Here is a 20,336-nt window from a genome sequence, read left to right on the forward strand (position 1 = left end):
TGTGGAGGCACTCGTGCACCGTGAGATGGACCTCGGCAAGTTCGGCATATAGATTTCGAAGACACAGCTCTGGGGGTAGATTACTCATGTGTAGCACAGATTACGGTGTGGGGATACAAAGCAGTACAAACGAGTAAGCAAGATAGACAAAAACTACAGCACAAAACTGATGGGCGTAAGTAAGCAAAGTAAAAATAAAAAAAATCATGACTTCCTCGCGTGATTACCCTTCTTCTTCACCTGCTTACTGATTTTCCTCTGTGAGAGTAAGGTCAGACTCGACAGGGCGCAGTAACGAGAGGTCCAACACACCTTTGCACGCGTCCCCGCCTTGCGACTTGGCTTACGATTTTGCTCCCCTTTTTTCTCGTTCGTTTCCTTGTCACTCTCTTGTCCACTAGACCCGTCCTCACGTTCCGAGCTCGGCTTGGTGGGCGTGTCCTCCCTATCATCTTGCTCTGAATCATCCGAGGACGGCTCTTCCTCGGATTCAGACTGATCACTGTTCCATCGAGCTGTTTTTGCACGTCTGAACACGGCATCAGATACATTCAATAACCGTAAGATGGAGAATCCTCACTTGGTGGTCCCATTGGTCCTGTGCCGTGACGCCTTCCTTTTTGGAGGGGATTTGGAATCTTTGGGTTCCCGGGATTCACGTCGTTTTTCCTATCGTAGCAAATGATCAGGTGCACTCAACACCCCCACAGCCCTGGAAGCTTACTTTGGAAGTGCCCGCAGGCTTCTGTGTTTTGGACGATTCTAAAAGCCAAGCTGATGTTTCCTCAGGGAGATAAACGGTCTTCAAGATCTGAAAAAGGCTAATAATCAGTTTTTGAGCTAACCTACGTAAAGTGCTATGACCTTCGTGGCCGCCTCCGGATTTGGTAGTGCACGGAGAATATCCGAAGGTAGTTTCACTTTTCCCGGGTAGCTCTGCAAACTCCAGGAACGTGCTTGTGCGCGGGCCTTGATAAGCTCTTGCGTGAGCTCGCTCATAGCGTAAAGATTCTAAAAGCAGCACCACCATTAATATCACAGACTCGACAGACAACACCAGCACGGACCTCGCTATGTGTATGCGACTGTCCATCACGAACAGTCTTCGCCTTCATGGCAAGGTGGTAAAGCAGGGACACATTATCGGCAGATGCTATTAAATCCAGATAAAAGTCGATGTATCTATACAAAATGTCAGCATCTCCACTTGCCCCCACAGATGTCACAGGGAATGCAGCTTACTTGGCCATTTCTTGCAAATTTTCATGTGCATTTGAAAAATCAGGGTGATGTGCGAGAAGATGCAGCAAGCGGATGAATATGATTTCGAACAGGTCGACTTTGGCAGCTAAGGAGACGCAAGTCCGTCAATGACGCTCGAGATGCACTATCATTAGAACTCACTTGCGGATATGTTTCGTGATGCGTGTGTAACATAGGAGATGGCCTGCAACGGTATCAGACACAGGTACGATAATACATAAAACATCACTAACCCGGCTCTTTACGTCCGCCTCAGGATCATGCACGGTCAAAAAGGGTATAAGATTGTATCGCGGGGGAAGTTTGCGTGCAGTAAGGAGGGGGAAAAGCTTCATGAGAAATTCCATGCGAACATTATAGCATGGATCCTACACCAGATTAACTTGTGCAAATTGATGCAGACGGCTCAAACATACCTGCACGGTAATGGCTAGCGAGATGAAATTCGTGTTGATGGCAGTCGCGAACTTGTCTACTACAGACAAATGCAGAAGAGATATCGCAGCCTGTAACCGCATGCGAGACTTGACCTTCGGACTGTCAACGACCAACCGTAGAGTTAGTAAAGTGTACCCTAATAAAGACATGCGACACTGACTCGTCCGTTGCGTCAGCTGAATACGAGCCAGCATGATCAAGCAGAGTTGACAGCATCTTCAAGACAGGAGTGGCAACTTCAAGAGCTGTGTCTGTAGATGCATGCGCAAGACATCGATTGCGGCACACTTTGAGAGCCAATATTCGAGCGCGGAGCCTAGGTTGTACGTCATCGTCCTCCACCCAATCGGCATCTGAGTCCATCTCATCCTATAGCATCACATATCAGCAAGTCGTCGTCTTTTAGGCCCACGGAATGATATCACTACGCACAGGGATCCGCTGGACTGGGTACCATGAGCAACTTCTTGACGAGAAAGGCCATCAAGACGTCGCTCTTGCGCTCAAATGCATCGGGCGCCAATCGAGCAAATTGGGCAAGAACGGCGGTATGTGCAACAAGTAGATCGGGTTCTGCTGTTGACAACTTCCTCGCTATTGACTAAAAGGTCCTAGGATAAGCGCTCAGTCAAAATCAAACCCCGCAAGCTCACCTCCACAGCTTCGGCGCACAAATCATCGTGTTCCTTAGAGGCTACCAATATTCGGGCAGCAAACTTCGCCACGCGAGCATTTGAACCTAAAACATAGCGCATTACACGCTCCAGCGTCCGTCTGTGCTATCATTGAGCGCCATAACGAGCAAATGACCAAGGGACCACTCACTTATCGTTAACTGCTAACGCTTCATCGCTCTGTGAAACCGCTGCGAGTGCCTGCATACCTACTTCTACGAGCCGTTCGTTCTTTTCGTCCGCGATCGCCTTTGTCAGTTCGCTAGTATGGGGCTTGTACAGAGCAGGGCAGTGTTTTGAGATAGTATGTCAAGAGCGTCTGTGCATGCTTCGAATCTGCTCTCTGCACACGCTTAATCAAGGTTGGAATAGATGACTGGTTAACTATGCGAAGCGTTGCCCGTCGAAGGAATACGGTCATGGTGCCTAGAATCGATTCCGAACTTGACTCAATCCGACGAAGGAACTCATTCTTCGTGCAGGGTGAGTACGGAGTCTAAATTTGAGTACAACAGATACTTACTGACGCTTTCACGAGTCCTTTGAGATCTGTCTGGGTATCCAAGCATGTCTTAAGTAACTTGTAAGACCTGTTCTCGTTTGTCCTTGCAAATGCATGCAGGTCCTCTGCTGCTTTCTGAGGATCCCCAAATTGTCCTGCGGCGAGATCAATTATGTGGTGATGAACATAAATAGCGATGCTTACGGGAAATGTGGCGGATGACGTTGTTGAGTCGCTGTTTGACAACGTCCTCATCCTCGTCGATGACACCGCCCTAATTAAGTGTAGATGGAGGTCAGTCCCACTACAGCCAAGGCTTGAACTCACATTGTGTTGTACACAACTTTGCAGATATAACTCGTATGGCGAGGGTCTGCTACCCTTGATGCCACTTAGGAGCAGCACGGCATTAACCGCCCGATCGTCGAGGTAGCCCATTGTGTTCAGCAGTCGATCGGTCCATGCGACCTCATTTACATCAACGTTCTTTGATGTTGACGCTGAAGAACCAGAAGGGAGCGGAAATACGAAGTCTGCAATAACCTGCTCTGCTGCAAGCCTGTGATAACCAATGAAAACAAGAAATGCAGCGGACAAGCAGAAGTTCTACCTTGCCTCTTGTGTGGAGTTGGAGATGTGAAGAACCTCGTTTGGAATCCAGGAGAAGTGTCTGATCGCTGCTGGATCGTTGTTCTCGCTGTCGATGGGGTCAGGGGCTTGATACCGATGAAGAGGCAAACCCATACATTTCAGGATATGCAGTGCTATAGAGTTTGCCGAGGCTGTTAAGTGCCTCCACTCGTACTGAATTCTGGAATACCGCTTAATTAAATCACTAGAACCGACGCGTGTTACACACCTTTTTGTCCATGCCACGACCAGCGATAGAACGTAGCTGATCCTCGGAAACATAGTGCAATACAGTTTCATAGTCTAACTGCGAATACACTTTGCAAACCGCCGCACGCACTTTTTCGTCAGGATCGAGCAACTTGAGCCTCATTAGCTCTACTCGCACATCAGCATAGATAATATGATGACGAGGAGAGGCCTCACCATCTACAGCTTCCCGGTGATCATGCAAATTCACCAAAAGACCTTTAGCGCTCTCTACAAGCTTCAATCGCACTGCTGCAGTCTTGTCGTTCTTCCGCATCAACCATACATTCCACGTTGTGGGGTATTTCTTAACAAGCTCTGCCCCACCCTTCTCCGAAAACATCTCACCGAGTGCCTGGGTGGCAATCAGACGCACTTGCACCTCCTCCACACGAAGCTCCTCTTCGAGTTGCGGGATAACGCTGTGCAACAAAGATGGACAGGACCTGCTCAGCTGCTTCACTAGTTCGTGGGCCTTCCGTATCTCCTCGAAGTTGGACTCAGAATCTGATTCATGGGAGTGCGCGACGATGATGTCCGTGAAATATTGACAGACGTGCCGCTGGAGCTTGTCCGCGGTGGCATTACAAACTTGAACGGCAAGGCGATATGCAGGTTGCTGAGGAAATGCAAGTTCAGTGGAGGTAGTAATGGGATGGGCGGTGTAATAGTTACCGTGTCGTTGGCCATGAACTGCGCCATAATAGTCTCCAATACCTCGGACGGAAGTGCTTGACACTCGTCTATGAGCGCGACGAGGATATCGGCAATAAAAATTTCGATCTTCTTTGCAAGGTCTCGTCGTACCAGACCGAAAAAGTCGCGAAATATGTCGACCATAAGCTCCTCGGCATGTGGTAGATCGCAGACGAGGACAACGCTCTTCACCGTCGATAGGGACTCAAGGAGGTGGAAGTATTCATTGTAGTATGATGCCTCTGCGCCCCTCAAGCCGGTTGCTAGTTGTCTGAAGAAGAATTGGAAGATGTCCCTGAGCTCGGTATGAGTATAAGGGGCGTCGGGCGCGTATAGCCTGAGTATGTCGGCGAGACAGCAAGCTGCGTAGGCCTTGACGCCTCTGTCTTTGTGTAGTAAAATGGAGGTATTTACGAGCTGTGTGCGGACGGTGGATAGTGAATTCACGTCAACGAGCTCCTGGTCGAGTTCGGCAAGCTCGGTGTGGAGAGCTTTGAGTTTCTTGAGGAGCGCGTCTGTTGCCAAGCCTTTTCCCACAATTTTTTCGTTGAAAGCAAGTCGCTTTGGTGCAGAGTTCCCTGCACGCGTCTGAGCCACCATTTGCTCGACGACGATGAGACTTGTATCTTGTAACTTGAAAAGATGACAACCAGACTCATCTCAAAGCACGCCCTCGTGCAACCTTGTGCTCATTACGTAAGCGGAAGGTCTTTGTCTGATCGGATCCCGCTGCAGCCACATGTCTGTTACTTAGAGGTGATTCCTGTATACTGAAGTTGTCCTTTACATCGGAGCTCATGAGGTGAGCTCTATGTAGATCGGAGTCAACTACAAAAGTCAACCAACGAAGCAAGTGTGGGTGGTCAGTGGAACTTGTGCAAGTGATTAGTGTTCAATTGTGCGTCTTGAACATGGCGGCGTTGTACAGGACGCGAAGTAGGTCTTACATGTAAGGCCACTCCTATCCAACCATCACGGTGTATTACTCATGTATCCTCTGACCTACTGTGGCTACAGTGATGACAGTATTATGTTGACACCGACAGTTTGATACTGTTTCTTCCGGCCTTCTCGTCGCTGATGCAGTGTCAAACAGTGTTGTTATTAACCCGGGTTATAACTGAATAGGTTATAACTGGTGCGTCTTGATTTGAATTAACCGCGAAATAACTGGGGTTAATGGGGTTAAAAACAGTTAATTACTTCAAAGTGCTAGCTACTCTGAGTCGTCAATAACGATTGAACTCGATGGACTATTTCCCATGCCTGATGACTCCCCTGGGACATTCCTACTAGTACTTTTTTCATCCTCGGGCAGGCGTGACATTAGCTCGTAGAATAAAGCCTCACTCTCCATGTTTTTCACACCCTGGAACCAAAAATCGTCCCATCCAACCTCAACAGACCAATTGAACATGTCGCGGATGCGAAACACTCTCTTCTGACTGAAGAAGCAACGAATTTGTCGTTGCCTGCTACTTTCCGAATCCGAAATGCCTGAGATGTCATCCTCAACCTCAACTACTTGTCCTAACCCCGATATGTATTCCTTTTGCCATGATTTCGACCTTTCCGGCAATATATAAGGGACATTGTCGCATGCTGTTTGAGTCCGTTATACGGTATACATTAATCATTTATGTTACATGGCATCAATTGACAAAAACTCACCTTCCTGCGTCAAAATTGTGAAAGTTCTGACAGCCTGCAGTATTCCGTGTGCAACAGCCTGTTGATCAGCATTTGCGAGATCTTTAGCCTTCACATTGACACAATATTTACAGCGTGCTTGCCAGTGCACTTTGTCAACCTTCGCAGTCCCCTGATGAAAATGATCCCACATCCAGGACTTCTCCCTACCCATCGGAGCGGCTTGGAGAGGTAATACAGTCCCAGGACGCTGGCACAGAGAGAATCGGAGAGATTGATGATAACGATTAAAAGTTTGGTGACCCCCAATTAACCCAATTAACTCCTAGTATTAACCCAATTAACTCCTAGTACATTAACCCTACTAACCCTCCCAAAATCACAGATCCATTTAACTAACCTCTTAACCGGTTATAACCGGGTTTAAGTTATAACTGATTTAACGGGTTAGTAACAACACTGGTGTCAAACACCATCAACTACCAGAACGATGGGAGAATATTATTGGAGTCATTATTATGTCTGCGCATGACACAGCTCAGCAACGTGTCAGGGCTGAGGGAACACTGGTCACTGAGTGCTACTCGATTGGCTCGGCCTCAATACCACCAATCGAACCCGGAAGAGGCATCTGGTCTACCCATCTCTTGCTCTACTATGCACAGCACATATCTACATTCAGTACGCCTGACATCCTTCCAGCGAAGGAGATACATGGCGTGCATACAGTACTGGCAGTCTTGACTTTCGGGCGCAGTCATGGAGAAGAGAATTACCTTACCAACAGAGGCCCTTCTGGTCCGTCGTTACGTTCTTATCGGATGGTGGAAAGAGAAACCCTCGGTGATATGAGGAATTTACAGGATGAGCAGTACTGATGATATGCCGTGATACCACACATCGATGAAGTTATATTCCCTGATGCGCCGTTAGGATGAAGTTGACAGCGACTCAGCCTTTCTTATGCAGCACTGGGTCTGCCTCTCCGCCATCCGATGTCTCGCATAAGTTACCCTGACCCTTCAAGTTGCATGTACATCAATATCATGATCCGTCGAGCCACACAGCTGGTAACTGCACTGCTATGAAATCCAACGGTACCATTGTTTACCCAATTTGTCCATCTCAGCATCATGGTCCAAGTTCCAAAGGCTAACGCCCATCCGTAATTCAGGCAATATCCTGTACGTCATACTTACAGTATGGATTGCTGTTGTGACCATGTTGGGCGTCGAGGCCTGATAGATTAAGTCATCAAGTTAGCGAAAGTGTCAATTGAAGGCGAGGTATAATATATACATAGCTTTGGCTTCACAACGCACAATCGCCTACAATCACGCCCATGTTTTTGACTGAAGTCAGGTCATTGGCTTCTAGCTCCATGGCGTGGAAACGCACCAGTGCCTGTCGTGTGCCGATTGGCACAGCCTATCAACTCAATCAAGATTGAACGTAATGATCAACGGACTCACAAATCTCGGAATATTAATAAGGCCGACTGGATCGTGGTATATCAGTGTCTGCAGCTTGAGGATGTCAAGTTCGCCAGTCCCAACATGTCCCATGTCTCAAATAATCCCGCTTGGTGGCCGTACATTCAATGGTGCTATATATTTAATTATTTCGTAGGTTCGTGGAGAGCATGCAAGGCGGATGATGTTGAGGACTAACCTCGCTATTTTTGACTGTGGTTTAGTTGCATCATCTACTGCAGTGGTATACGATTGGGGTGAGTGGGGTGATACTTTTCGAGGGGATTACTATTGACATCAATATGTATTCAAGTGTTGACATTCGCACAAGAGGTTAGTTAGTTATTGTTGTTACCGACACAGCGGCCATCTCACTGAGAATCCTTGAACAGTTTGATTTGGTCTGGGTGAGCAAAATCCTATTTCAGAGGCGCAGCAGGCTAATGCAATTGATTCGGGACAGAGGCGACGCTGGTCCTTCTTGACTGTTCTCTATGTTTGTGTACGTATCTTATGCTATACGTGTGGCTGCCAAGTTGTGCTGACTTTAACATATACCAGGTGCGCTGCGCTGGAATACTATATTGTGTGTACGTTTTCGTCCCTAACTAGATGATACTGCACTGTGGTAATGAGCCATCTATCACAACCAGTGTCTACATACTTGGTATGTGTCGAGCCAAATATGTTCGCTCCTCCTGACTGGTGGCATGCAGCGAATCTCCCAGTCTCGATTACAGATGCAGTGGGTATTCTGCACCGCTGTCCGCTATTCCCAGCCAAGTACTAATGCACTCCTACATAGGAGTGAGTGATATTCTTGACCGGCTTGTTTATCAACATAACGACTGCAACAGGTGTAAGTTCATCTGAAGCATCAAGTCCACCAGTGCACATAGCTCACCGAGTTTTTCAGGCAATACCCTTTACTTCATGCAGATATGGATACCTGTCATCGTCGATGCCATACTAGGGGGTGAGCTCAGCCGGATACTTTATTGATATTTAAGTGACTGAAATACCATGCAAGTCATCATGACTATTCGGATACATGCTATGTATCAGGGATCCAAAAAGATGCTCATCTTCCTTGGTGTAACCCTACTGGCATGCACGATCGCCTCCGGAGTTATGACAGGAATAGGAAACACCAGAGCTTCAGCGGGTGAGTTTCAATTACGGACGAAAGCCTTCAGCGGATGAAACTCACGCAAGAATACCAGAGGATGTTGTCCTTTCTGGCAACCGTATGTGTCTGAGCCGCGGTAGCAAGCTGAACCAGGAGATGTTCGTACCTACCCTTGTATGGGAGGTCATTGCCTTGTTTCTCGCCGTCTGGATTGTTATGAAACATATCCGTGAGATGCAACAATCACCGACAGGATCGACCATCGAAGACTGTTTCACGGTGTTGATAAGAAGTCATGTACCATACTTCGTAGGGTGAGTTCGGTAATTTGTAAGTTATTATCCTGTTCCACTGAAGTTTCGCATATGCTAGCTTTGTTGCTATGACTTGCTTCAACCTCGGCACACTATCCCCCACCTTCGAAGTGCGCCAATATGTGACTAACATCTGCATCTGATCACTTGCTGACCACCCATCATTTCCATAGGACGCAACTACTGTGGGATCTGGTATTTATTACGGCGTTTTCCAAATCGCCCAGTTTGTGCAGATGTTTGTGCTGGGACCACGTCTCGTCCTCAGCATTCGGGAATATCACGCTAAGCTGGTAGCCGACTCCGACGAAGGAACTGGCGTGACTACGATCGCTTTCCATGAGCGAGGATATGTGTCAACCAGGGGTAGTGTCACTGTGTAGCACGGGAAATGTGCAGGGAGCATTTGGAGAGCCTGCGTTTGGTGTTCCGTATTGCTCTGGAGCTCTGCACGGAACATATCTGGTAGTCTGGAGGATCATCGATTTGGGCAAACCAATGTTAAATTGCGTCAGAGCTGGAACTAGTTGTCCAATTATACATGCACAGTTGTATTTCGTATTGCGCAATCGGTCGATGCATGCGAGTTGCAGATTCATTTTCGATTGACATGAGTGTGATGCGACAGGTGCGACGGGTTCGGGAAGCTCCAGGAGTTTAGCCTTCGCATCTGCTACTTTGAAGACAGCACTACCTTCGTATTTCTCCGCAACAAGATCTCGCCGTCCGATTCAAATGCACGATAGCATCCATAACATCCAGATCTGTCAACTGCATGTGTTGGATGGTACTGAATAGAACTCCTTGCCAAAGCGGTGGGGCTCAAAGTCAGCGACGGATGGACTGTCGAGGATTCAGCAGGATTGAGAACGATTACACTGGGAGCAAGGTTGAGTCTTGACGCATCACGTATATATGGCCAGGGAGCTACTCGAACTAGATGTCGGCGAGGCAACAGGCTGCGCAAATCTTGACGCCTCTGTTCTTGTATAGTAGAATGGAGGTTTTCACGAGCTAGTTGCAGAGCCTGTGGATGGATGATAGTGGATTCACGTCCACTGGAGTCGAGTTCGGCAAGCTTTGAGTTTGAGGAGCGCAACTGTTGCAAGGCCTTTTCCTATAAATTTTTCGTTGAAAGCAAGTCGCTTGGTGCATGGTTCCCCCACGTATCTGAACCACCATTTCTTCAACGACAATGAGACAGTTGGCACTGCCTTGTAACGATACATTGAATATCGAATATTGATGGACCAACAACAGAAGTTGAATCAAGTCATAGCATTCCAAGTGCAACCTTGTTCATTACGTAAGTTATGGTTAATCGGATTCCGCTGTAGGTTCCTTATTCCTATACTTCATGTTGTGCAAGTTGAAATTGTCCTTTGAGCTGATCCGAGTCTGGAAAAGAGGTCCGACTCTTTGCAGATCGAAATCAACTACAAAGATCAACCAACGAGATCCCTGCTGCCAGTGCTAACTTTCAACGGCAGTGACTTCATCTTGGACATTCAAATTGTGCATAATGTGAAACCGTTCTGAACATGTAAGACTGCTCATATCCAAACATATTGGTGTCGTACTCATGTGCCCTTCAGCCTGCTGTAGCTGCGAATGTGATATTGGCACCGACAGTTCGAGGAAATACTACCAACAAGGCGAAACATCCTGATTTTCTGGATGACGTGCGTTGGCTTTTTTGCCCAGTCCCACTGGCACAACGGGCTATTTTTTCACTGTGCGTTATTTTACAACTGTCACGAGTAACTTCGAATGCATTGCCGTTGAGGCTCGGGTCATGGGGAACAGGTTCACATAAGTATGGAGTTAGACTTGCTCGTGCACAGTGATATGCCCTATCCAGTACAAGTATTTAGGTCAGGATAATCATGAAAAAATTGAGTTTTTTCTATTCTTACTCTATCGATCATGCTTACCACTTCAATACAGGTAACGCACCACGAAGTTATAGTACGCTTGCCGATAGGAGAACGACGCTAATAGTGAGCGGTGGAATGGTTGCCAACTGGCTTCCATTTGACCGTAGGTCCGATAGCATCCTTTTCGCTGTTTGGAACTAATTGGAATTTATCCATGTAGGTTATCTAGTATCTTTGATGTAAATTTGTTGATATACCCACATCAAATAACTCGATTTCTCTTGCTCTTGTCAATCTGGGCCGGGAACGGTGTTAGAGGTGCGTCGTTCAGTCGTAATAAAATCTGACTGAAAGTCTATGACTACAATAGTTGATATGTGTTGTGAGTGCACTCTCATGCAGAACCCGCGCCCGATCTTGCTCGATCTCCCTAATGCAACCCCTCAAGGGAAGTCGCATAATTCATCAGGCTTGAGCACAGAAGGCCCAAGCAACGAACCGGTAAATGACTGCCTGACATCGTGCTGTTTACTTCTTCCACTCGAGTATTACCCTGTCTAGCTTTCATTTGCTGGCTATCGCGATGATCAAACGACCACCGATACAACGCAGAGCGGAACGGTTGTTGGGACTGTGAGCTACGTGAGGAACTCTTTCTAACCACTTGCTGTTTCAAGTGCGGCCAACACTGCGTTTTTATATACGCTCTGCACGGTGCATTGACGTGCTACTGATCTGCTAGGCATCATCGTGCTGTGATGTTCGTTCACGATATGTGCTGGATTAGTTTATTGCTCTACGCGTGATGCTACATATGCCTCTCTATCTCAGGCTTCCAACGAGCACAATATTGAATTAGGACCGTCGATCCATGAAGTATAAAGTTCATATCAAAATGACATGTGGTGAAGACACGATGGTTATTGCAACCTTCAATTTTGAAGCAATTGACTCAAATGCGCCTCTCATGCTATACCTTCCCTAGGCTACTCCCTACTTCAACGTTAAGCTTTCCGTCCAGCTGGATCCTGTCTAACGTTCGATATGTTATGCATTGACCGGCACTGCCTTGTTTGATTCAGAGGTCTGAGTTTGAAATGCACACTCCGCTTGTGATGCGCTGGTGCACTTCAACTTATAACCTCCACCTCCCACCCAGTCTACTACACAACTAATTCACCATGGAAGAAGAAGTAGCTGCCCTCGTATGTTCAACCTCATCGTAGCTCTTGACCCCGTACAAAACGCTCAATTTCCTCACGTTGTCAGGTTATCGATAATGGATCCGGAATGTGCAAGGCTGGCTGTAAGTTTCTCTTCGATCTACGTGTTTCACCATCTGATAAGCATCTTCGTAGTTGCTGGTAACTCAAGGCTGTTCGTGGGGTGTAATGATACAAACTGATCGCATCTCATTAGGTGACGATGCTCCCCGCGCCGTCTTCCCGTACGTTTTAGATCGTATATCATCCCTGATGATCTAGCACTCACACAGACTTACAGCTCCATAGTCGGTCGCCCTCGTCACCAGGGTGTCATGGTTGGCATGGGTCAGAAGGACTCTTACGTTGGGTAAGCTTCGGCTATCTCATTTAAGCTTTCACCTAATCTAAGTCGCGCAGTGACGAGGCTCAGTCCAAACGTGGTATCTTGACCCTAAAGTACCCCATCGAGCACGGTATTGTCACGAACTGGGACGACATGGAGAAGATCTGGCATCACACATTCTATAATGAGCTTCGTGTGGCCCCAGAGGAGCATCCCGTCTTACTGACTGAGGCTCCCCTCAACCCCAAAGCTAACCGTGAAAAGATGACTCAAATAATGTTCGAGACATTTAATGCACCTGCATTCTATGTCGCCATTCAGGCCGTCTTGTCGTTGTACGCGTCCGGTCGTACCACCGGTATCGTCATGGACTCTGGTGACGGTGTCACCCACACGGTTCCTATCTACGAAGGTTTTGCCCTGCCTCATGCTATTCTCCGTCTCGACCTTGCTGGTCGTGATCTTACCGACTATCTGATCAAAAACTTGATTGAGCGCGGTTACTCATTCACGACGACTGCTGAGCGCGAAATCGTCCGTGATATCAAGGAGAAGTTGTGCTACGTCGCCCTCGATTTCGAGCAGGAGATGCAGACTGCCGCTCAGTCATCGGCGCTTGAGAAGAGCTACGAGCTGCCTGATGGTCAAGTCATCACCATCGGTAACGAGCGGTAAGTTGATTTTACGCTGATTATTGCATAGTCTTAACTTATAAAATCACAAGATTCCGTGCACCTGAGGCTCTCTTCCAGCCTGCATTCCTTGGTCTCGAAGCTGCTGGTATCCACGAGACTACGTAAGAAATCATTTACAAGAAACTTAGTGTGATTTACCCCCGTCCTAGGTACAACTCGATCTTCAAGTGCGATCTTGATATCCGTCGCGACTTGTATGGTAACGTTGTGCTGTCGGGTGGTACTACCATGTTCCCTGGTATTGCCGACCGTATGCAGAAGGAGTTGACGTCACTCTCGCCTTCGAGTATGAAGGTTCGTGTCAACATCTGTGTACAGTCGTTATTCTCATTCGTCGCCGCTTATAGGTGAAGATCGTCGCTCCTCCTGAGCGGAAATACTCCGTCTGGATCGGTGGCTCCATCTTGGCTTCGTTGTCCACTTTCCAGAACTTGTGGTGTTCAAAGCAGGAGTACGACGAGTCAGGTCCTGGTATCGTTCATCGCAGTACGTGTCTCTCGTCTTATGATTCTACTTGTTCTCAATTACCCCCGCAACAGAGTGCTTCTAAATGTAATGAAAGAAGTAACTGCGCATACGATGCACTAGAATGACATTACTATTGCATCCCAGTGACACTTTGAGATTTCAATTGCCAGAGGAGTTCTATGGGTAGATGTTGGGAGGAAAATTTTTATGTTAAACTGTTTGTGACGATTGTCAATGTCGTAATGAAAGTCGAACGTTGATGATGATTTGAATGACGTATATCAAGAGGAATGCGCTGCTCCGAAGTATTTGTTCAACCACTTTGAAGCAGACATGTCTGGTAAACTTTTAATAATTAGTATCTTCTAAAAAACCATAGTCTGGCCCTCGGTGATCGTTCTGACTGAAGCCCCCTGCACAAAGCGGACATGAACAGAAAGAATGCATGCATTGAAAGTGCCTAGACGACAACGACATACATAGCGAGTAATGACCCAATTTATCGCTCCTTCTTGGTTTCTGACAGTTTCTTCTCCTCCGCTTCCTTGAACGATTGCTTGTCTTCCACCAAAGAAACGACGATGTATGCAATGAGGACTATGTTGGCCGCACATACGGCGGTGATCGCAGCATAGTTGGAGTTGCCTGGAAGAAAACATCAGTACGAACTCGTGATTGCATCCCGTAGTAGACGTACCAGACCAAACATATTTTTCAGTAAAGAAGTACGATGACATTGGTAGGATGGCGAGAGTTGCAGCGAAAAAGAGGAGTTTCATGAGCGCCGCCCTTTGATGACATCACCAATAGGATTCCGGGATATGACGAGTGAGTGGTATTTTCGTCTGTGCTATCTTATGAAGACAAACCTGGAGGTCGCCTGCTCTGAGGCTCTTGCTGCTGCGACCTGATCACTCATGCCCAGTCGAAAATGGATTAAGAGTATGTTCAAGTTCGGATGGAGTAGCAGCTTCAGAGCGTATGTAAGCAATTCAGACTTTGACTCCGAGTCAGCAAAGCTTGTATCCTGTGTTGACATACAAAGCTTCCCTACTACTACATCTGTCACATGTCTTGCTTCTTGCTTCTTGGTACTGTACAGTGATTCACCATCGACGCTCAGCCACCTTACATGTAACTATATAACCGTTCCTATCATATTAGTAGCCACGCCGCCGCCGTCGTCCGTTTTACCTCAGCATTTGTTCTATTCGGTGAGTTTACTCGTGCTCTAGTCTTATCATCCTGCAAATCAAGTAACTCAAGTTTGTCGCTACTATAACTTGTGCGTCCTATTTTTTGTTCAGATGATTCAATGGGCCTCAATCGCATACCGAAGGCAAAACTTTGTTGCAACGGACCACCGACTCATTGGTCCAGCTCAAACACTGTTAATTTCAAAAGCGGAAACTAATACTCGTTATCTGCGATGGGAAACAATTAGTTTCAGTATCGGATCGGGCTCGACATTATCAGCTTTGATTCCCAACTCCAATTTCGAGACCGGGCTGCTCAGCTTATTATGGTTGGGCAAGGGCCTAGGGAAGCGCAATACGGGCAACTTGTGCTTGCGTCTGTACTGGGAACGTTGCCAAGAGGCAAGCTGTCAACGCTCGCAGCCTGCTACCCGTGGTGGGCGTAACTCAGATAATGATCACGCACTTCTTGAACAAGAAGGTGAGCACGTTTTTGACAGGGGTGGCGTGTCCCTAGTCTGCGTAGACTTCAGAGCCCACTTGAGCGATGCCAACTCAACGTGCTATTAGTACGCTGTTAATGATTGTTGTTGATAGAAATATTACTCTGTCACGTGAGAATCATTCACTGATGCTCTCTTGCAGGCGGTTAAACGTTAAACTTCGACGCTGTGCATAAGGAACTCTTAGGCATTCACGGTGTTTCCCGAATGACACATGACGCAATCGTCTAGCGAACATTCTATTGATGCTCGCAGCATACGCAGGCCACGCGGAACTGACGAACGAACATTTGCGATGGAACAACGATCCCAACAGGGTTCAATGACCTCGGACAATATAATATTGAGGCCAATGTGCCCAAGTTCCGCGATGAACATGTCTGTATCTTGACCACAAGGGGCGCACATCTAAGGATAGGTAAAGCGCTGGGTGCAATGCGGGGGCATCGGTGCTGATATGCTGGTGCACGTCCTGAGAAGTCATTTGTGCGGTTAGGGAGAACCTTGACATAAACGACCCTTCGTTGCTCGTTGAAATTGATTACAGGAGTCTCAAAGACATTGTATGCGAAAATAAAGTAAGCGTCGGCATAACTACCTTACAGTTTCAGCAACAGACGCATACAACAGTCTGGTTTTTGCTCCAGCATCCCTTCCATTTCTCTTGTCAGCTAGACTGGTTACAAGCCCTCTACTATCTATAGACGGGCCGGTCACCAGTCTAGTTGTCAGCACTCAGCTTCGTTGTGACATTGTGGCGTCCTTTTAAGTTACAGTAGCTTTATCAAAGGTCTCCCTCAGAACTTGCTGTGTCATTTCCTCACAGGTTTCCACTGTTTCACTGCTCATATTTCGAAGTGCGTGCTCATTGATCAACCTTATCTGGTACTCAGATCCCAGCAGCAGGGCATCCCCGTCTGACCACGAAGAGGCCATTAAACTTGGTTGGGCTGCACTATGCCTCTGTCCCTCCTGGTCATTCTGATCGAATCGCATTTCTCAACAATCTTGCCAGCACCCTTCGAGACCGATTCGAGCAACGGGGCATCCCGTCTGACCTGGATGAAGCATTTACGCCATATCCGAAACTTCCCCGCCTATCTCGCGCATCCTCTCGTAATGATCTTAGTCGGTTACCTCTGCTGAGGAGATGAACTATGACACTGTATTGCTTGCCTACCAGACCGCGTTGAAATTCCTACATCAGCATGTCGCTCTTTCCTCACGCCATTTCGACGCCTCAGGGAAGCCATTTTCTTGCCTTGCCACGGATGCTTTCTCATGCAGTATTCATTGCGGCGCTTTGACCACTGCTGTATAACTAGCAGAGCAAAGCCGTACGGTATTCTGGACCCGGTTGGCACATTTCCGCATACCACTCGATAAACTTCTCGTCTCGTCTCGCGTGGCACTGGCGCTGCCTTTATCGAAGACCGGTCCTCGCAAATATGACTATATGCAATGAGATGATGTCGTCTCATGCATCCGCACGTGCAGCAGTGAGCATTTGATGCATCACGGAATCAGTGATTTCACCTGGCCTGCCACTGAATGCCGAATCGACTACAATCATCCGATCTCACTGGCAGAGTCCTGATTTTGAATTCTTATCTGCATGCCACGCTATCGTGGGTAGTGAGAAGAGTCCCGATGAGTTGATTCATCTCGCTGTGGCTATGCAATTTTCCGGATTTTGCAGTGCGATTGGCGAATTGTGCGACAGCCTAAATGATGGATCGGGGAGATTGATTTGCACATGGGCTGCGGTAGCGTCGCACAAGGGTGTGAAATCGTTGCGCAAGAAGACTCCAATGGAACAGCGGATCGTATTTGTTCACAAGGGTGTCTAGTTTGAGCGTCCATAAACCATAGTATCACATTTTCTGTAATCCTGGTTATTTACATAACATTTCTGTACGATAGTACTTTTGTCGTCGTATTGTGTAACTAATACTGCTGTATACACCGATTAATCTCAACAATTATTGATAGTGTAGTTACAAAGCTAATCGTACTCGTGCACACTGTGCATGGCTAGTATCAACATATACTCAGTATTTTAACACATGAAACTAATCCAAACGAACTGGTGCTACATCACAACAGGACACCGTGATCGGCGCATAAGGAAAATAAGAATCCTCTACAACTTCACATCTAAAAACAGAATCCAATACCAGCCTACCAATGGTGAGAGGAAATAGCCGACTGTACGTTGACCCGGGTGGTAAGAGCGAAGCTGGCGCTGTCACCCCGAACGGTGGTGGACAAAATACCAGTATCCATGGATGCGTGCAGGTTAAGCACCAGTCGAGAAATGAGAGTAGCGGACATGCTGGAGGTAATATATAAGATCGGTTCGTATTTATTTTACCAATGACTCACGAGCTAGTAAATGTGGCGAGACTGCCTCTATTGTCAACCTTGGCAATTGTCGGGAAGTAAACCAAATATTGTGAGTTTATATGCTTACTGAACTAGACTGATTCAAACTGTCAGCGCTTTGACTCCATTAATATTCATTTGTTGACTCACGTAGTACGTCAGGATGTTCGGTATATTGATCAGTGTCATCGCTCTGAAGGCATGTGGATCAGATTCACTCGAACCACGATCTCGCTAGAGCCTCACCCGAAATACATCGCACCTGCGTTAGGTCGATTCAGCATTTACAATACAGGCGCAACGAAAGACTTACCATCGTGAAACATGATATCAACAATATTGCTCCTGGTAAACAGAGATAACCGCAAGCCTCTAGGTTTACAAATTCTGTACACTGTGAGAATGAAAATGAGTAATTCAAAGATAAACAGGGCCACCCATGACAGCCCGACGCCTGCAATTGGAGAAGGTCATGACAAGTTGCATACAAACGTGATTTAGAATTCACTGACGGGCGGCTCTGCAAGGACTTTTGAGCAAACGCATAGAACGGGGATGAGAACGACGTACACTGCTACTGTATATGTTTCATAGCAGCCAACTCCTGGGAAAATGGTCGCGTTGCTTGAGAAGTGTCCAATGGCTCCCGCCTAGAAAGGATCAACAGACACCCGGGTCCAAACGTCTACGTGAATACATACACAAGCTCCTGCCACAAGAGTGAAGCCGACGATGATCATGCAGGTAAGCAGCCGCTTGTTACAGCCGTAAAGAGCATAAATGCGAATGGTCAATATGACTCCATGGGAATTTTAGTCTGTGTATTTCTCGCAATAAACTTGTAACTTACGGCAAACGATGATTCCTTGCGAAAGAAAGAACAGTTGTCTGCATAACGTGTATTTCACACAACTAAGCCTCTGTTGAGCAAAATAACAGATATGCAAGAACCAGAACTGAAACCTCTGTGGAAATGAGTTCTGTGAGCCTGCCAGTTGTGTACATAATGGAATAATCGAACCTCATCTGAAATGGGCAGGAAATCAACGCACAAAGCAAATATATTGCCGAGCAGAGCGATATAGCGATTGACGAGAAATAACTTTGCAGACAGTGCCTTCGGACGACGCCAAATAAATATGATTTCTTCTGGGAGGGTCGCCATATGGTCGTATATCAGGATACCTAGAACATTTTGTCATCGCTCGACGCTCGGAGATAAAAGATAAAATGCCCTAATACTGTTTGCCACGAGAACGGCGTACAAGTGCATCCATCTAGTAAATCGTAAGGATCAGGGTACACAGTGCATCTATGCAAGCACCACTCACAACTGCTGTGATTCAATAACATCCAACATTCCAGTGAGACAAATACAACAGAGCAAGGGTGTTAAAACACTCATCCTGTACACTCTTATAAGTATCAAATTACATAGTGACGTGACGTAGCAATGTTAACATGTTTCCCTGTACTTGGTATAAATCAAGTGCTATGATAGGCTGAAATTAAGTTCAAGCTCAACGTGTGCTGTTACTGCTGTGCACAGATGTCGAGAAGATCAAAGTGAGCTATCAACATGTGCATGTGATACTAGCACAGAGACGGGATATGATTCGTCAACCACGCTGGTAGTGGCGAGCCGCGATATGTCAAAGCTATGATGTTGTCAATCCTGTGCCATTTCTTGCTGAAACACGTAGACAGATCTGATATGTCAGATCATGCAAAATGGCTGATCATGGCCACCATGGCGATGAAAGGGCTCCCGGGCCTTCCTCTCCCATCCAAAATGGCGAAGAAGGAAGTTCATGGAACCAAATAAGGCAACACAAGGACAGCATGGCGGTGCAAAATCAGTTTTCTGTTTGATTTCTGTCATACTCACGCGGTCCTACAGGGAAAATCACATTAAGGCAGCACAGCGCAAATATAACGTTGGGACCGAGCGCGTATTTGTTTTTATCATATCTGTTCCATCATGTTCGGTCACATCATGAACTCTGCAACAGTTCAGACTAGTCGGACCGAGGCTATCAGTAGTAGTTGGACGTCCCCCGCAGACCGAAAAGAAGGAGAATAGCCCCTACGACTACTACTACTACTACTAGTAGTCTGAGACTCTGAAATGACTCGGATTCGGAAACTTGAACCTGAGAAGGGGTGTGACAGTCACTTGTCATACTCGTCACGTCACACTCTCATATAACGTGTCGCCTCGTCTTCATTGAACGTGAGCGTTCAAACACTCTCCTTTCTTTCTTCCGTTTTATCTCACGGTGTTATCGTGCATTGTGCAACAGCTGCCCATTACCCGCCGCCACTCAGAGCTTAATTGGCTGTTATGATACGCACACCCCCGACGCTATGGAAACAAGCAATTCCAGACAGCAGAAAGGACAGATGATATGCTCTCGGTGAACTCTATGGCATAGTAAGATTGCGTCGTTGAGAGCCATCGTCGTGCGAAACATCTTTTGACACGCGCATATAGACACAGCATCCACTCGATGTCAGCACTCTTCGATTTCCGAGATTCTGGACGCTTCAAGTTCAGGCCACTCATATGATCGTTTTCTTGCTCATCCGATGTGCGGTGAGGATTGGAAATGGGTGTTGGGATTTAGATGTCATGTTGACGGTCTTG

The 20,336-nt window shown here is 47.0% G+C and overlaps 5 protein-coding genes across 5 annotated transcripts; 1 reads left to right on the forward strand and 4 right to left on the reverse strand.

The window, feature by feature from the left end:
• Positions 1–67: 67 nt before the first annotated feature.
• Positions 68–5,127, reverse strand: DFJ58DRAFT_781693 (armadillo-type protein). The gene is made up of 23 exons (XM_041389802.1): positions 4,432–5,127; positions 3,934–4,375; positions 3,737–3,885; positions 3,624–3,688; positions 3,488–3,574; positions 3,205–3,436; positions 3,082–3,151; positions 2,899–3,032; positions 2,725–2,847; positions 2,527–2,648; positions 2,355–2,475; positions 2,134–2,302; positions 1,862–2,054; positions 1,680–1,800; positions 1,497–1,631; positions 1,405–1,447; positions 1,243–1,348; positions 1,068–1,182; positions 865–1,011; positions 725–811; positions 581–669; positions 313–529; positions 68–258 (listed from the first exon to the last, which is right to left on the reverse strand). The coding sequence occupies exons 1-23, from the start codon at positions 5,050–5,052 to the stop codon at positions 205–207; spliced, it is 3,642 nt and encodes a 1,213-aa protein (XP_041245228.1). The 5' UTR covers positions 5,053–5,127; the 3' UTR covers positions 68–204.
• Positions 5,128–5,668: 541 nt separating this feature from the next.
• On the reverse strand, positions 5,669–5,920 carry DFJ58DRAFT_658604 (uncharacterized protein; the record flags this gene model as incomplete). Its single annotated transcript, XM_041382038.1, has 1 exon — positions 5,669–5,920. A coding segment is annotated over one exon (252 nt), but the record flags the coding sequence as incomplete, so codon positions are not given.
• A 6,086-nt stretch (positions 5,921–12,006) lies between these two features.
• DFJ58DRAFT_295925 (actin) lies at positions 12,007–13,829 on the forward strand. Its single transcript, XM_041379725.1, has 10 exons — positions 12,007–12,099; positions 12,164–12,200; positions 12,253–12,258; positions 12,314–12,341; positions 12,398–12,466; positions 12,517–13,113; positions 13,167–13,238; positions 13,287–13,431; positions 13,485–13,623; positions 13,677–13,829. Exons 1-10 carry the CDS (start codon positions 12,076–12,078, stop codon positions 13,685–13,687), a joined length of 1,128 nt encoding a protein of 375 aa, XP_041245230.1. The 5' UTR covers positions 12,007–12,075; the 3' UTR covers positions 13,688–13,829.
• A 205-nt stretch (positions 13,830–14,034) lies between these two features.
• Positions 14,035–14,615, reverse strand: DFJ58DRAFT_781721 (uncharacterized protein). Its single transcript, XM_041389803.1, has 3 exons — positions 14,475–14,615; positions 14,303–14,394; positions 14,035–14,250 (listed from the first exon to the last, which is right to left on the reverse strand). Exons 1-3 carry the CDS (start codon positions 14,522–14,524, stop codon positions 14,105–14,107), a joined length of 288 nt encoding a protein of 95 aa, XP_041245231.1. The 5' UTR covers positions 14,525–14,615; the 3' UTR covers positions 14,035–14,104.
• Positions 14,616–17,216: 2,601 nt separating this feature from the next.
• On the reverse strand, positions 17,217–19,070 carry DFJ58DRAFT_744833 (uncharacterized protein). The gene is made up of 13 exons (XM_041387350.1): positions 19,021–19,070; positions 18,932–18,966; positions 18,711–18,874; positions 18,540–18,654; positions 18,391–18,488; positions 18,260–18,339; positions 18,202–18,209; positions 18,003–18,143; positions 17,938–17,951; positions 17,840–17,884; positions 17,778–17,786; positions 17,690–17,727; positions 17,217–17,639 (listed from the first exon to the last, which is right to left on the reverse strand). The coding sequence occupies exons 1-13, from the start codon at positions 19,047–19,049 to the stop codon at positions 17,486–17,488; spliced, it is 930 nt and encodes a 309-aa protein (XP_041245232.1). The 5' UTR covers positions 19,050–19,070; the 3' UTR covers positions 17,217–17,485.
• Between the last annotated feature and the right edge of the window lie 1,266 nt (positions 19,071–20,336).

This window comes from Suillus subalutaceus (genome assembly GCF_016647625.1).
Source record: "Suillus subalutaceus strain FC151 chromosome Unknown DFJ58scaffold_37, whole genome shotgun sequence".
Classification (NCBI taxonomy): domain Eukaryota; kingdom Fungi; phylum Basidiomycota; class Agaricomycetes; order Boletales; family Suillaceae; genus Suillus; species Suillus subalutaceus.

Bases quoted from the DNA above. Each gene is read 5' to 3' on its own strand.
- DFJ58DRAFT_781693 (XM_041389802.1), bottom strand. From the start codon at position 5,052: ATGGTGGCTCAGACGCGTGCAGGGAACTCTGCACCAAAGCGACTTGCT. The intron at 3,575-3,623 runs GTATGGGTTTGC...CCCCATCGACAG, and splicing joins AGCACTGCATATCCTGAAAT to CGAGAACAACGATCCAGCAG. The intron at 3,033-3,081 runs GTAAGCATCGCT...ATCTCGCCGCAG, and splicing joins CGTCATCCGCCACATTTCCC to GACAATTTGGGGATCCTCAG.
- DFJ58DRAFT_295925 (XM_041379725.1), top strand. From the start codon at position 12,076: ATGGAAGAAGAAGTAGCTGCCCTC. The intron at 12,342-12,397 runs GTACGTTTTAGA...ACAGACTTACAG, and splicing joins GCTCCCCGCGCCGTCTTCCC to CTCCATAGTCGGTCGCCCTC. The intron at 13,114-13,166 runs GTAAGTTGATTT...TAAAATCACAAG, and splicing joins ATCACCATCGGTAACGAGCG to ATTCCGTGCACCTGAGGCTC.
- DFJ58DRAFT_781721 (XM_041389803.1), bottom strand. From the start codon at position 14,524: ATGAGTGATCAGGTCGCAGCAGCAAGAGCCTCAGAGCAGGCGACCTCC. The intron at 14,395-14,474 runs GTTTGTCTTCAT...ATGTCATCAAAG, and splicing joins TCAGAGCAGGCGACCTCCAG to GGCGGCGCTCATGAAACTCC. The intron at 14,251-14,302 runs GTACGTCTACTA...GTTTTCTTCCAG, and splicing joins TGAAAAATATGTTTGGTCTG to GCAACTCCAACTATGCTGCG.
- DFJ58DRAFT_744833 (XM_041387350.1), bottom strand. From the start codon at position 19,049: ATGTTGGATGTTATTGAATCACAGCAGTT. The intron at 18,655-18,710 runs GTTCGATTATTC...TCATTTCCACAG, and splicing joins TCCTGCCCATTTCAGATGAG to AGGTTTCAGTTCTGGTTCTT. The intron at 17,640-17,689 runs GTGAGTCATTGG...TATTACCTCCAG, and splicing joins CTCGCCACATTTACTAGCTC to CATGTCCGCTACTCTCATTT.